Here is a 17,003-nt window from a genome sequence, read left to right on the forward strand (position 1 = left end):
AGGCAATTACCACCTGCAGACTGAACAGGTGCTACAGGCAGAAAGAAGCTGGTCCCAAAGGTCGGGAAGAGGTTAGTATTTGAGCCTAGACAGTTTGAGGGATGATCCTAGGAAACTTCATTAAAGGAGTTTTTAAACAGAGACCTGAAAGGAGAGGGGCAGCAAGCATGCGTCTATGCAATGGTTTGATCCCTGGGTCAGGAAGATCCCCTGGAGGAGGGTATGGCAGGCTACTCTTGCCTAGAGAACCCCATGGACAGAGGAGCCTGGCAGGCTGCCGTCCATAGGGTCGCACAGAGTCGGACACCGCTGAAGCAATTGAGCAGCAGCAGGAGGGGAAACACATTTCCGGCAGAAGGAGTAGCCAGCATGAAGGCCCGGAGGCTGGAGTGCTTGGTAGACTCTGGCTGTTCCAGGATAGTGAGGTCAGTGAGGCTGGACTGGAGTGAACAAGGGCAGAGTGGTGGGAAATAAGGCCAGCAGGAAATGAACATGAGTTGCAGACAGATCATGGAAGCCCTTAGGAGGTCTTTTGTTCAGCTACAATTTCAGAAATTATGTGACCAGAAAGTTATAGGATCTGTTGTAATGGTTAGTCCTTTGAACAAATATTATGCAAATATTTTGCCTTTTGCTGAAGGCTAATTTTTTGTTTGTGAATAACTTGATAAGCCAGTTGATTATAAAATGTAGTTTGCCTCAAGGTGTTAACACTGTGTTGCTTATCATGAGGTTCTTCCATTGCAGATGAGACAGACTATAATGTATCTCATATAAGCAAGATAGGGTTTCCTTGGTCTACAAACTTTACGACAAAATCTGTCAGCAGTACATCTCTTCTTGGCCGAGGCCATGCAAACTTGTTTTATTCAGGAAATGGTCTTCCATAGGAAGCCAGGCACAGCTGCCCCTTTTACCCTTCCTGGAGGTATTATATTTTCCCTAAGACATAGCAGGTCCCTGTGGGCAGTGTCTTGGGCCCCATTGCTGCTCCAGGACCCCAGGAGCCTTTGTAGTCAGTAAGTGCTGCAGATGCTCCATGGAGCTGCTTTGATTCCGAAGTTCCAGTAACCAGAGCTTCTAAACAACTAGACTTGACTGAACTCTTCCAACCTTTTCACTGTTTCACAATATGTACCTTTACCTGCATCAGACCAGGTTCTTTCTTTTTCTCACTCTTCACCCTCCCTGTGCCATGCCTATCCTTGTGCTTTTTTTTTTTTTTCTAATTTAAATTCAATTTAAACAAAGCAAAAATATTCATTCATTTCTCCCCTCACCTCCTACCCCCTGCCTCCTACAACCACCAATCTGTTCTCTGTATCTATAAACGTGGTTTGGGGGTTGGTTTGATTTGGTTTTTAGGTTCCACATATAAAAGAGATCATATGGTATTTGTCTTTTATTTTAGTTGATTTACTATATTGTGTTAGTTTCTGGTATACAGAAAAGTGATTCGGTCACGCACATATGTATTTTTTTTTTTTCAGATTCTTTTCTATTATGGGTTATTACAAGGTATTGAATATAGTTCCCTATGCTCAACACTAAAAACTTGTTATCTGTTTTATATATAGTAGTGTGTATCTGTTAATGCCAACTCCTAATTTATCCTTCCCTAACCCTTTCCCCTTTGGCAAAGTTTGTTTCCTATGTCTGTGAGTCTGTTTCTGTTATGTAAATAAGTTCATTGGTATAATTTTTTTTTTAGATTCCACATATAAACGATACCTTGATATTTGTCTTTCTCTGACTTAACTTCCTTAGGTCCATCCATGTTGCTGCAGATGGCATTATTTCGTTCTTAGTATGACTTACCTCACTTAGCATAATGCCCTGAGGTCCCCCCATGCGGTCCCTTTTGGTGCGGCTGCTCTGCTCCCTACAGCATCCGTGTCCTGCCGGGTCTGTCTTGCCTTTCAGTGATGTACTCCCAGGCTCCGTTGATACCTGGATTCTCTGAATTCTTAAGACAACTTTAAGCACTTCATGGAATCACTGTGGATTTTAGGGCCGAAAGTGATTGTAGAAATGGTCTGATTCTGTAGTTCTTCACTTTATTTTTTAAATAACAAAACACTGGTAATTCCCTGGCAGTCCAGTGGTTAGGACTTGGCTCTTTCATTGCTGGGGCCCGGGTTCATTCCCTGGTTGGGAAACTAAGATCCTGCAAGCTGCACTCAGTGTGGCCAAAAAAAAAACAAAAAAAAAAGCAAAAATAAACTAAAAACAGAGCACGAAGGCCTAGGAAATCTTCGTGATTTATTTAAGTATAAATATCAGGTTAGTGACAGATTTTAAACTAGAATTGATATCTCTAGAATCCTATTCCAGAGTGCTTCCTGTTACACTATGAAAGCACATGGTATGTTATTGAGACACATTTCTGTTTGCCCAATTACTCTTTTCATTAAGCTACTTATATAAGTATCTGGGCTGCCCTAAAGAAATGAAAAATTAGTATAGGAAGATGAACTCTGCCCTGCCCTTGATAAGCCTCCCATTTTAAAGGTAAGTGAATTTAGCTGATAATCTCACCTGGGAACAGATTCATTGACAAAAAAGCTGAATATAGGTGATTTATTATTTTTCCAATGAGAAGATTCCCCCGCCTGCCCCCTAAAAAGCTTTTTTCCCTAGTTGGAATATATAAACTTTTTGGGCAGGAGATGAAATAGTCAAATATCAACTTGTACTATTTACTGTATTAAATTAGTTATATATACTTAAAACAAGACAATAAGGAAAATTGCTTTTTTTTTTTGTCATTCCCACATTTCAGTCTATTTTTCTTCACAAGTATCTTTGACATCAATATTTCTTATTCTTAGAGCCATTTTTTGAGTCATCAGGCAGACTCCCAAAGCATCTCACTTTATCTTGTCTCAGTTATTAGAAGTATATAGCCCTTTTGAATCGTGAATGACCTGTCACTGAAATTTTTATTCTAAGTACCCATTGACCAAACATTTGCTTTTGATTTTTTTTTGTTGTTGTGTATTTGTGATCCCACATAATAACTCACTCACTGTTTTGCTTTCAGTAAACTCTAAAAGGTATTTTTATAGAAATATCCAGTTCTTTAAAATGTGAGGCAATATCCCAGAAAATATTTTATATTCTTTACATTTTTTTTTTTCTTGACATAGGGCAATACTCTTAGGTTGCTTTCTTATATAGTGAAAACTGGCATTGATTCAATTCCAGGCTGCTGTGCTAGCCCCAAATTGTAAATTATTACTCAAAATAAAGTCATTGAGAAAGCACATGAGAATATTAGAGCTGTTATAAGAACTCAAATATAAGGCAACTCCTTTTCTGAGGAGGGAAACTCTTGGTCTAAATTTGAATATCTGTGGTAACCCCATTCTAGCCTGTGTCCAAAACTTCCTCCTAATGACTATCTTTAATGACATTTGCTCAAATGTGACACTAAGGAAATAAGGGAGTCTTTATCCATGCAGCTCCACCCTTCCTGAGGGAAGCCCAGCCCCTGTCCTCGTTGCTGTCAACCCTAACACATTCATTCATCAGAAATCTTTATGTTTTCCTACACACACAATATTTGCCATTGTGCTGCAGAATTGTAGTGACACTGAACTGAGATGTATTTGTTTAGACTTAAAAGCTGAGAGGGCCCCTGAAGTGATGGTAAAAATAGCTGAGAAATGAGTGGGAACTGGTTTCTCACTCCATGTACATTGACTTCTCCTTTATGATGTTTTCTGTATCTATTTGCGGTTTTAAGAAGTCTCAATGTTAAGATAACTGCTTTTGTTTGTGGAGTAACTAATACAGTAAATAATGCATTTTACATTTTCAAAGTTCAGGCCTATGTGGAAAAGTAATGTGTAATATTCTGGACTTTGCTGCTATTAAAAGCATCCTTTACTTTATAGGATCAAAGTGCTTAACTCTGTTGGTTGAGATCCACCCCATTAACAATGTGAAGGTTCTGAAAGCAGTGGATAGCTATATTTGGGTACAGGTAAGTGAACATATCTTTATCACTTATCTCTTTAATCAAAAGACATGAAATCTAGAGACAGTGGTGTTAAAAGTGTTTTCATACACATTATCACATTTAATCCTCAGAATAATCCAGTGAATGGGTATGGCTGGAATGAACACCTCTTCCCTCGCAAACATGGAAATCAAAATTCAAACCTAGCTCTCTGTCTCTATTACATCATGGTTGTTTGATATAATAGATGTTTTTACATGATAAAATATTGAATATCAAAACACATTGAAAGGAACTTTAAAAATGGCTTATCTAATGTTTCATAGAGTTGACAGGTTAAATACCTGAGTTTAAATGACATAATTAATCCCTGAATTTCTCAACTCCATGCACTGATGCAGAAGCACTGTGTGTATAACACAATAGACTTAGATACAGTCAATCCTCATTACTTACACATAGAATTTGCAAATTCTGCTACCCACTAAAATTCATTTGTAACCCCAAAATCAGTCGTTGTTAGACATGTGAAAATTTGTCACCCAATGTACATGTTCCCTGCTGAGGTAGAACAAGGTGACCCAGCCTTTCAGATTCAGGTCTCAGACTGTAAACAAACATTGTTTTCATAGTCAACTTAATGCCATGTTTTTCACACTCTTTGGCAGTTGGTTTCATGTTTGACCTGTCCTCCAAGTGTATTGCTGAAGTAGTGTTTCATGTTTCTAAGTGCAAAAAGGCTGCCATATACTTTACAGAGGAAATCTGTGTGTTCATTAGATCAACTTCATTTAGGAATTAGTTTATAGGGCAGCTGACTGAGTTCACTGCTAGCGAATCAACAGTATCTTTAGTTGTGGCACACCAGATCTTTTGATCACTGATGCAGCATATGGAATCTTTTTAGCGTGCACACTCTTAGTTGCGACATATGGGACCTGGTTCCCTGACCAGGGATCAAACCTGGTCCCCCTACAATGGGAGTGCGGAGTCATAGCCACTGGACCACCAGGGAAGTCCCACAATGTCTTTAAATAGGGACACACATTAGACCAAGTTTTGTTTTATTTTGTTGACAAAAATGTTGCAGCTAGAGGCTCATAGGTGCTTTTATCACTATTTCCCTTAGGAACAGTGGTTCCGAGTTCAGTGTTTGTGGTGACCTTATGGAACATAGGGCTTCCATGGTGGTTTAGAAAGTAAAGAATCTGCCTGCAATACAGGAGAGTCAGGCTTGATCCCTGGGTTGGGAAGATCCCCTGGAGAAGTGCATGGCTACCCACTCCAGTATTCTTGCCTGGAGAATCTCATGGACAGAGGAGTCTAGCAGACTACATGGAGTCACAAAAGAACTGAAAATGATTAAGCACTGATGCAGGCACGTATGGATTGTAACTATCGCTGAGAACAAGAATCGACTGCCCGTGTTCCTGCTGGGCTGCATGAACAATTAGCTTGTGTGGCCTCCCCCTACCCTACCTGCTCTCAGCCTCTGACCCTGGGTCTCCCTCTGGCAGTGTGTGTTGGGAGAACGGGTTGTCTCTCATGTGCCTGCTTGTCCACTGTCAGCCAGCCCTTCCAGTTGTGCATTTCACCACCACTCCTGGCTTCTCTCTGGGCCGCTGCTTGCTGCCAGGCAGGGCCTGCCCTGGAACTGCTAAGCTACATTCCCTCCCCCAGGAATCCACTCTGTTTGTTTACACTGTCCTCAGTGCAGGGGTGACTGTGGGACACTTCCCTTTTCTGGCATGTTCTTTTGGTTTCCTTACCATTTTTATCCAGGGCTGTGTAGGCAATGATGATGTTATTGAAGGATGGGTAATCAGAGTGTAGGAAGGAAAAAGGTTTTACAAATATATTGTTGCATAACACTCTGAATATATTTTAAAAATACTGATTTGTATTATTAATAGTGAAAACTGTTAATAGTGAATGTTATGTGCATTTTATCTTAATTGAAAAAATTAAAAATGCAAGGTGCATGATTGCACCCCTACCCATGTGAAGTAGACCCACAATCATCCTGGTCCATCCAGGTCCAAGCCCTGCTCCCTGCTCTCATGCTCAGGTCTCTTAAGAAAGAAACTCCTCCAAGCCTCTACCCATGGCAAATCCCCACCTTCACCCTCTCTTCATTCTGCTCTCCTTTAGAGAAGCACCATTCATTGTCCACAAAATTTGGTCCTACCCTGTCATCTATTTCCTTTTTCTTTCCAAAACATCCATGATGATTTCCACTAGTACATTTTTCCCTCTACCTGTGCAGGCTTCGTGAAGAAACTTCTTCAGGACAGTAGTGAGTGGAGTCCGGATCTCAATCTGGGACTCTTGTAGAGTTCCCCACTGGCATGCACCTTCCAGATAGTTTATTGGATAATTACACACATATCCATGTCCACATGCCTATAGTATGTACGTTCCATCAATGAATATTAATGATCACAATCTAGCTCGATACCTTAAAAAAAATTATTTTCCTAATATAGTCTATATAGATTCCTACCCACAAAGCAAACAAAACAAAATCTCCAAAATCGTTGCCTGCTTTTGTAGAGCTGTGTCTGAAGCCTGTGTTACGTATACTCTCACTTGTAGGCCTTACTCCAGGGTTGCCTCAAATTAGAAAGAAAAACAACCACCTGAATGGAACTTTTAAAATCATGGTTGCCTCACAGAGACCAGGCAAGGGTTTAGAGCTGGTCTTCACCTTAGTCTAGGTCACAGCCCTAAGCCAGCAGGCCCTGGTCACCTCTGGAGACCCAGGGGACACCAAATCTGTAGTTTCTCCTTATTTTGAGGCATTGAGTATTTGCTCTTCCATTCTCTGTGCGGTTTCACTCATCATTGCTTCTCCGCAACTCCAGTGCACAAAGTATCCTTTTTGATGTACACAGTTTCACAAATCAGCAGAAATAAGCTGTATATTCTTCTCATAGCGGAATTCTTCATTGCTTTCTATTTTACAGTTTGGGGTTTGTTGCTGTGAAGAATGTGTGTGTGTGTGCGCTCAGTTGCTCAGTCGTGTCCGACTCTTTGTAGCCCGCCAGGCTCCGCTGCTCACGGGCTTATTCCCAAGCAAGAATACTGGAGTGAGTTGCCATTTCCTCCTCCAGAAGATCTTCCCCACCCAGTGATCAAACCTGGGTCTCCTGCATTGCAGGCAGATTCTTTCCCTCTCAGCCATGGGGAAGCCCTGCTCTGAAGAATGGTATATAGTTAATGCTTTGTTTTTCTCAAAGGGAAATGACTACAGGCAGTTTTAGAAGTTAACCAATTCTAGGGACTTCCCTGGTGGTCCAGTGGTTAAAATGCCAAGCTTCTACTGCAAGGGGCACAGCTATAATTCCTGGTTGGGTAACTAAGATCCTGTATGCTGCAGTGTAGCCAAGAAAAAAAAAAAAAGATAAATCTTTTTAAAAGTTGATAATTTCTATTCTAATTTGGCATTATGAAAAGTTAGGATACCATGTAATATATTTTATCAAAAATTTCCCTAGTCTTTAGAAAGGCTGTAGGCTGTAAAACAAGGATGTGAAAAGTTCTGTTCTTTTATTATGCTTTCAAGTTTGGAAGGAAAACCCAAAATTCACCAGTGGATCTAGTGAGCTGTCTTTCATGTTGCAAAGTGAAACTTCAGATTTATAGTTAATCCTATGATGATGAAGGAATTAAGTCACTGGAGTCATCCCATGGCCAGGTTCCCCTCATTATCACAGCTGATGGGGTCAGGCCCTGTGTTTCTGGCTGCCCGCTTTGTCCTGTGGGCTGACAAATAAGGGCAGGCACAGAGGAGGAGGAAGGGCTGGATCAGGCCTTTTCTTCCAGTGGCAGTCTTTGGATACCTTGAGGTAAATCCTCCACCACATGCCGCACTGTGACTCACTGTCCTTTCCTGGAAAGTCCCTGGTTCTGTTGCGCTTTGTCTCTCGGATGTGGAACTTTGGAAGTTGTCGTGGAGAGTTTGTTTACTTGGCTCTCAAATTAAACACTAGGTTTAGCTGCATGAGAAACTGTTATCGATCACTCTTTTTTGGTGCTTGTGAAATGGAACTTTCTGTTCAAATGTTGTTTATTGATATTGTTTTTGATTGACTTCAGAATCCCACGTTCCAAATAGGAAGCACCGTCCCTAGGACGGGCTCACAGTTCAGCCTTACTGTTTAGAGGAATTGTGTTGGACCCGCCATCAGTGCCCTCCTGCAAAACCAAGCTCCTGAAAGTGTTCCTTTTTCTTCCTTGCTCCCATCTATAGAGTGTGTGTGTGAATGTGATTTGCCTAAACTATTTTGCGGTTCCCACTCCCTTCTATGGTATGTAGTAGTACAGTAATTGAACATAACTTTTGAAATAATTGTGTAAGCAAGGTAGTTGCTTATGACTTTAATTTCCTGTTTATAGTTCCTCTACCCACATGTTGAAAGTCGCCCTCAACCAGAGAATCATCTGTTACTGCTTTCAGAAGAGAAATGTAAGTATATCTTTAGGGTTTTTGTAGGGACTTCATGAACAGCATTATCTCCTAGTGAAGCATAGGATGTGATGAAGCTTCTAACTGTCCACTCGCCAGTCCAAGAGTCCACTGACTTTGATGTTCACTGGAGATCTAGGACTCCTGTGGAAGGGCTTTCTCTCTGCCTCACTTGTTGTTCTCTGGGGCTCTGTTGTTCTCTGATGGGCTTCTGCAAATTTGGATTTCCAGTTTGGGCACATGGTAGAATGTGTGTAGAATAGTCATTTTTGTCTTCTTTAGTCCATCCTTCTTAGGATGTCTGTCACAGTTGAAACTATAATGTAAGGAGAGAGGCTTGGATGGACAGAGGGAATGGCACTGGAAGTTAGAAGAAACCCATGGCAGAACTCGAGGATACTTAGGGACTTGGTCAAATTCAGGTAGAGGCAGATAAGATTGGGGCATCCTTTAATGATGATTTCAAGTAGAAGGAGGGATGGACAAAATTCACTGGTGGATCTTATCTAGGAAGCCGCCTCTCTTGTTATGAGGTGAAGCAGCTGATTTGTGATTGGAGGGACAAGACTGAAGATTTAGTTTGTGTTCACTTCCTATACTCTTGCCCAATTATGTATCTCACATTTTTGTAACTAGAACCAGTAAAGATACATATGGCTCATTGTAAACTGCTTACTGAGAAAAAATGGTCCATCTATACATCAATAAAGTGTTTATCGTGTTCTGTTAATGACCCCTATAAAAATACCTCCCCCTAATATCTGGCATAATGAGTTTTCTATATGATGTTTTCATATAAAGAGGTATTTGGTATTTGGAAATCGAAGATAAACCCTGCCAAATGAGCCCTTATTAGCCCTATATAAGACTGATGGTACTGGGGAGGGAAACACTTGTTCAGCTAACCTAGGGGAGTAGCAGAGTTAAATGTTTCATGTGTTGTTGGTATTGAGGAGCAGAGTATATGCTGGACTTGAAACAGACTGTAAAGGGAGGGTGGAAAAAGGTGGGCTTTTGTTTTGAATCTTTCTTGTGAGATTGCCATCTGTGACAATACTATTTTTCAGCCAGTTGTTTAATCTGCTTTGCTTTTATATATAAAAAAAGTTCACAATTGTTGGGTGAAAAAAAGTACTCATATTTTTCATGAAGGTTAAACTGTCTTTCTGTTTTCTTTTTTAAAAGATATTGAACAATTTCGTATCCAAGTTGTCCAAGAAGATGGAAATCGAGTGGTAAATATTTGAAATTTTGCTTCAGAGTTTTTTCCCATAAAGAGTAGCATTTCTAGACTATTAAGGATGTATTCATGTTATAGAAACATTCTACTTTATTTGGTGTCTTTCAAGTTATAGATTGGTTGTTATAACATGTGAAATAATATAAGATACATGAAGGAGTTGATTATTTCCTTCATATCTTTCTCACCCCCACCCCCCAATCAGTCTCCTGAGATAACTAATGACAGCCTTGTGTGATGCTTCCATGCCTTGTACCTTGCTCAGGGTTAGGTGCACAGATACTGGGATTTAGTTGCTTTTACTAAAATAGATTCATAGTATAAATATTAATTTGCTGCCTTTGCTTTTGCTTAATATATCAGGGGTATCCCTGTAGGTTTCTAAACGGAGATATGACTTCTTTCTCTTAATTTGTATACATGTATACATATACATGCATATAATAAATGAGATCATAGCATATATGCTGAGGTTCTATATAGTTCAGTTTTATTTTCTTTTTTGCTTGTTTTCCACATCCCCTTTGACTCTTCACCTCTAACTTTTGTTCACAACCATGTGTATTGTGTATCTTTTCATACTTTTCTCCATACCTCTGTGTCTCACATCCCCACCCTGATACACCCAGGGGTTTGTTTATTATTCACTCTTTCTTTATTCAGCTTTGTGGAATTACTGCCAAGCAGCCGAGGGTAGCTTAGTTCGTTGCCTTCAGAAGTGCAAACAGTCCCTGGTGTGGATATACACAGTTTTGTCACCATTCTTCCATGGATGGATATTCACTTGATTGCCTTTTCCCCTCTTTTATTTGTTTACATTACAAATCATTTCAAATGTTTTTAACTTTACATGTTTGGTACACATGTTTCTTTGGGTTAAACCCTCGGGGATGGATAAGTGGGTTGATGGTTATATGCATTTAATAAACTTCAACACATTTTGCCAGATTACATTCCAAGAGACTTGTAACAATTTAGTTTTGCAAGCAAAATATAAAAGTACCCTTTCCCTCTATCCATACCAGTAATAGATGTATTTCCCTTTTTAAAAAATCCAGTTTGATGGGTTTAAGTTGTTATCATTATTATTTGAGTTTGTATTTCCTTTAATATTGTTGAGTTTGAACATTTTCTATGCTTATTGCCTATGTGAATTTATTTTTCTGAAAATTGTTTAGTTATATTCTTGTCTATATTTTTTTGCTAGGTTGTCTTTTTTCTTGACAGTTTTTGTGATATTACTGATATCAAAATGATTTCCTTTAATATTTAAACAGTCTACATCAAAATACTCTTTCTCTGATTTTAATTTTAAATTATGTGAACAGAATTGAAATGAGAAATGGCATTTGTTAATTGTGTATCTATGATTGAAAGCCTCAAATCAAGAGGCCTGGCTGGGAAATGATCAGAAAGTATGTGACCCATCTGGGCCCCAGATGGATGGGAGGGCAAAGACAAGGCCAATGGTTGGAAATGGTCAGGCCAGAGAGGAAGGACCAAGGTGCAAAATCCCAAAACCATCAGTGAGGATTTGGAGGTAGTTAAATAAACAAATTGGAGTCAGGAACTGGAAATGGCTACAGACAGAGGACTGCTGGTCAGAAGAGGGGTTGGGAGTCATGAGAGACATTGCCGGGAGAGTGAGGCCAGGAGGCGCTTGTCAGAAGCCCAGGAAGGATTCTCCTGGCCAAGATGATACAGCCCCAGCACACCTTCATCCACGTTGCCCTTCTGTGAGGCACTGCTAACACCCCTATATAACAGCCCTATAACAACCTATAACCCCTACAACAATCCCTAACATCCCTATATAAAAGCAATGGTATTGTATTTATCCCAGCGTTTTCAGGAAACACAACAACGTAGACTCACACAGGTAAGGTAACTCTGGAGAGGGAAGAACTGCTATATGAACCTGGGTTGCCATCAGATGGAAACAAGATGCATTTCCCAAAGTTAAGAGTCAGATAAGTACTCTTGGATCTTTTTCCAGAAAATGTGATGGAACCAGGCAAACAGAAATAGAAGTGTATGATTCTGCTTGCCCTGTGCCTCCCTTGAGTTCCGACTTAGCCTCAGAGGAGAAATCCCATTTGAGATTAGAGAGGGTTTAGGTACAAATATGGATCATTTTGATGGTCCATTAGACCATCAAAAAAAGGTCTATCCCTTCTTTCCCTCATTCTCCTACATCAGCTTGTCTTCATTCTTTATTTACCTGTCCCAGTATAGTTAGCTTTTGCTTGTTGAGCATTTTGAGGAAAATGAACTCTTCATTCCTTGTATTACATTTAGCATTTCTTTGTCAATTTAGCCTTGCATACCTTATTTCCTTTCCCTTCATTTGACAAGTATTTCTTGAGTACTACTACATACTAGAAACAGTCAAGTCATTGAAAATATAAAGGTGTTGTAGAAGAGTGCATACTCATTGGGGTAGACTTACAGCATTAACTAAAGTATAAATGTGATAGAAGCACGCCAAAGTGACATAGAAATACAGAGATGGGGAGTTTTGCCTTCATATTGGGAGGTGAAATTGGGTTTTGTACAGGAGGCAATACCTCAGCTGGGTCTTGAAGGATGAATAATTAAGTATTGCTGAGAAATGGGCAGTATCATCATACTCATTGTAGAAGATGGACAGGTAAGAACCATGACCAAAGCCACATGAAGGGTTTATGGCAGATCTAAGATTGTTGCCCAGTACTCCTCTCTCCTAGGCTTGAGTTTTCCCTTGTTCTCACAGTTAACCTTTGGTAGCAAAGCCCTCTAGACTGCAGATACTTGAGTGTATTATGTCCAAAACAGGAAGCTTTGAATCTTCTATTTGCCTAGCTGTTGATTTGTGATAGGTGTGGCCTTGCCTTCAACAGCCCCAGCCTGTCTAACTAAGAACAAGAAAAAAATAGTTTATTGCAGAGTGTTGTGAAGAGCAAGTAATGAAATGATACCTTAAATCTTTTTTGGAAAGACTTTCCATGTGTATATGTTGGAGGTAGGGGGCAACTAAAAATAAACTGTGGAAATATTTACATGTGTTATAAAGATAGAATATTCAAAATAATTATTAAACCCAGATGTTCTTCTTTAAAACAGTTATTTATTTCTAAAATCTCTTTGCCTCCTTAGGTAATTAAAAATTCTGGCCATCTCCCAAGAGAGAGAGTAGTCGAAGATTTTGTTTGGGCTCAGTGGGATATGTCAGAGCAGAGATTATACTATATTGATCTGAAGGTAAAAACTAGTCCACTGGCTCTCTTTTTTATGGGAGTGTTTTAATTTTGAATTATCACTATTGTAATTTATTAATTACTTCATTTTCATTGATGAGAGCAGTCAAAGTTTATTACAAATAATGAAGATTTTCATTACTGTTTACTTTTTGGTTGCTTCCTTTTCTCTCTCTTTAGTGTTTGTTTGTTTGTTTGTTTTCTTAATTTGTCACTTACACTGTTTTCTCTTTTAGAAATCAAGGAGTGTCTTAAAATGCATCCAGTTTTATGCTGATGAGCACTTTAAGTTAATGGTAAGTCCGGAAAATGATTGGGCTATATGGTGAAATTTTATACCCATTTTGTGATTTGTGTGAAAGTCGCTCAGTCATGTTTGACTCTATGACCCCATAGACTATACAGTCCATGGAATTCTCCAGGCCAGAATACTGGAGTGGGTAGCCTCTCCCTTCTCCAGGGCATCTGCCCAACCCAGGAATTGAACCCAGGTCTCCCACATTGCAGGTGAATTCTTTACCAACTGAGCCACAAGGGAAGCCCTTATACTAACAATTACTCCTTTTTAATGAAAGTGATCATAAAGAGCATTTTAGCATTCTTGATCATGTATTAATAGCTTATATGAGCAAGTAAGATAGTTCCTGCCAGCTCAAAGCTTCAGCTTTATAGTAAATGCAATTAATATAAGCGATTAGAAAAGCACACACAGGGAATTTCTGCCAACTGAATGCTTCACAACAAAGAAACATGGTTAAGAGTGAGGGTTAGTAGAAGGTAGTATTTAGTAGGAGGTAGTATGTGGTAGGTGTGCTCAGTATGTGATGACACGTCATTTGATCCAAAAGGATGTGTGAGGATGGTGGATTGAGTCTAAAGTTGATGAGAGGATATAGTTTAATTAATAAAAATCTAGAATCACTCCTGGAAAAGTATTTGGAGTGTAGTGAGAAGTATCATTGTAGTGAGGAGTCATAGTATCTTTATCTGTGATGGAGAGAACATTATTATTCTTCCTGGCTAGGATTAATATTGGTGTCTAATGCAGATTGACATCATACCATTATAAGAATTTCATTTACTCCCCCTCCCCCCACCCCCTGCCTTTTGGACTCACACTCATTCTCTTTCTAAAGATACCATTCCTTCCCTCCCTACACAATCGTCTGTGTCCTATAAAAGCCTACTCCTTCCAATTGACTTATTACACAACCCATCTATGGTAGTCAAATCTGAAGCAAAATCTTGATGTATATTTATGATTGATAAATATACATCAAGCTTGTGATTTATGTAGACTCCAGAATATTCCCAGTGGACTTTCTCTATGTGGGTTTGTGAAATAGCCTCTGAAGATAATGCTAGTTAAAGGAGCTCTTCATCATTATGTAAACATAGTGTCGTCAGGTTTGCTCTGGTTTCCAAAACTATCATCACTTAACTAATGTCATCTTTTGCTTTGTTATCACTTGATTTTTTGACAGTTTGAAGCACCCTTGGATATATCATTAAGTGACTCAGGATTCAAGTAGGTTACTCCTAAATTATTATTATTTTTTATAGACACTTCTGGACAGAATGATTATATTTAAACATAATCTGTGATATACTGCTAAAAGGATAATTTGATGTTCTGTTTGTGTGAGGGAGTGTTTCTCATCTTTTCAGTTTCTGTTTTCTATAGGGAATATAAACAATGTCATCAAGTATAAACACAGGGTTTTTCCATGTAAAGGCAATCATATTGATTTTCTTAGCCATTTATTTCTATAGGGTATCTTCATTTTTTTGATCTGTGGAAGTGCTCTGTAATTCAATAAAAAGATTCAGAGTCAGAGTCAGAAAGTTCTGTGTTTAGAATGAAGCATCAGAACCCTTTTCTTGTTGCCATCAAAGAGGATGTCTCAGGTCAATCCATTTATAGCTCAGCTGAGTCTATGCTTTATTTTTTTCCCCTGTTTTCATTTTTATACAAAAGGCAAGATTTTTTCGCCCCCAGACTATTTTACATTTAGTAAAAACAGGAGATACTTTTGAAAAAATAGACTCAGAGCCATCAGTGCACAGAAGAAATGAAAGTCTTCCTGAATTAATGATAATTGCAAAATGCTACATTTCACTAGCTTTATTTGATCATATATGAATATTCAGTTCTGTTTATTTTGAAATGTAGCATCAACATTATTCTAAAATTAGACAAAAGTTGAAATATTGTGTATTCTTTTCCCTATTGCCAGGACCATGCCATTTATGTACCATGTATTTTAAAAAATTACTGTTTTTTAAAAAAATAATTTTATTTATTTATTTTTTGGCTGTGTTGGATCTTCATTGCTGTGTGGGCTATCTAGTTGTGGCAAGCAGGGACTGCTCTCTAGTAGCGTCTCATTATGGTGGCTTCTCTTGTGGAGCACAGACTCCAGGGCACGAAGGCTTCAGTAGTCGCAGTTCCTGGGACCACAAGCTCAGTATTTGTGGCACATGGACTTAGTTGCTGTCTGCAGTGTATGGGATCTTCCTGGACCAAGGATTAAAAAATTATTGTTTTACTTATTTATTTTAACAAAAAGACATATTATCTACTTAAATTTCTCAGAGACATGTGGATAAATTATAGTGGTTACTCACATCTTTTATGAGGGAACTTATTTGTAAATTCTTATCCTTTATGCTCTTAGACTTGTCAACTTTGGATATAGTGATCTTCAAGACCAAGAGGAATTATCCGAACACCTGACCTTATGTGTTTTTACCAACCATACAGGTAGAACCGGGTTGTATTTGTCAATTTATTTAATTTTACTTGAGTTCCATATATTTAGCCATTGTTCAGCTATATAGATCCTGAACATAAGTGATCATGTGGATATTTACATACCAAATTAACTTCTCCACTGTAATTTTATACATTTGCTGTCTGTATAAAAGAAGCCACAGTCCAGCTATTGTTCTAAAAGTTTTTCTTTGTATTATTTCTCTGGTAGAAGGGATGGGTTCATATTTAATCAAGCTACATTTTCTCACCTGCTTCATTTTAAAGAAACGACATACAATGAGAGGGATGCTTTTTGTGTCTGGCTTACTGATGTTGGAGTTCTAAACCCATGTGATTTGCTACTTTCAGAGCCATGCTATAACCTACTGAGCTGACAATCAAATCTTCACATACAAGTTATGAGTATACAGTATTCCATCTCTTAAGACCTGTTTATTATAGATAGAAAAAGTAGAGAGGGGGGAAGATAATGTCTGAAAACGAGAGGAGAGCAGTATGGTTACGGTCAATGAATCTCATGAAAAAACTGCTCATTAACTTTAATAATCATCTAAATAATCAACTCTAATAACTAAATCTAATAGCCATATTTAATACCCCAACTTGAGTGGACAGTTACTATTAGAGTTAAGTAGCGCTTGGACTAAAATTACATTCATTTAAAGACATATTATGTAATATTCATTGAGCTGACACTTATGGAGCATTAATAGAAAGTTACTACTTAGTATGGATGTTGGACATTAAGTACGTGCACACATAGTATTTGAATAGAACCCTGGTACATTTTATGAATGAGAATTATAGGAAGCCATGAGAGCATATAGTGGAGGTTTAATAGAAGATACTGTTATAGTATGTTCAAGTATGTTCTACTTCAGCCAATGCATTCTTAGTCCTGAAAATTGCTTCCTTTTCCACCTCACTCTTTCAAAATGCTTCCCATAGTTTTCTCTCCATTTAGGGTCTCCTTCAGGCCCACAAGTCCCTCTATAAACCAGTCTTGGGGAATTTAGGTCAGGAAATAATATTTCCCTTGATACTTGAAGGATGTATGTAAGCTAAGAACAGGGTGACTAGTTGCAGTAAAGTGAGCAATAGGAAAAGTATTGGGAGAGAGAGCTGAAGAGGTAGGCAGGGGCCAGGTCATGTAGGGCCTCTCAGACCATGGAATGATTTTAGCAAGAGATGAGGGTGGCTTCTCTTGTGTTGTTGGAAGAGGGTGTTTGCTATGACCAGTGCGTTCTCTTGGCAAAGCTCCATTAACCTTTGCCCTGCTTCATTCTGTACTCCAAGGCCAAATTGGCCTGTTATTCCAG

General features: G+C 38.8%; 1 protein-coding gene across 4 annotated transcripts in view; it reads left to right on the top strand.

Moving 5' to 3' along the window:
- The window catches only part of LOC122674033 (gamma-secretase activating protein), a 91,389-nt gene that overhangs the window by 15,182 nt on the left and 59,204 nt on the right, over positions 1 to 17,003 (top strand). For 3 of the 4 annotated variants that reach the window (XM_043872038.1, XM_043872040.1, XM_043872039.1), the window contains 7 exons: positions 3,900 to 3,988; positions 8,363 to 8,432; positions 9,618 to 9,667; positions 12,808 to 12,912; positions 13,145 to 13,204; positions 14,393 to 14,436; positions 15,587 to 15,672. In XM_043872038.1, the coding sequence (XP_043727973.1) occupies positions 3,900 to 3,988; positions 8,363 to 8,432; positions 9,618 to 9,667; positions 12,808 to 12,912; positions 13,145 to 13,204; positions 14,393 to 14,436; positions 15,587 to 15,672 (504 nt within the window). Of the gene's footprint in view, positions 1 to 3,899; positions 3,989 to 8,133; positions 8,275 to 8,362; positions 8,433 to 9,617; positions 9,668 to 12,807; positions 12,913 to 13,144; positions 13,205 to 14,392; positions 14,437 to 15,586; positions 15,673 to 17,003 lie in introns of those variants that run through there. The other variant, XM_043872041.1, reaches the window with a different exon arrangement.

This window comes from Cervus elaphus, chromosome 18, assembly GCF_910594005.1.
Source record: "Cervus elaphus chromosome 18, mCerEla1.1, whole genome shotgun sequence".
NCBI lineage: Eukaryota > Metazoa > Chordata > Mammalia > Artiodactyla > Cervidae > Cervus > Cervus elaphus.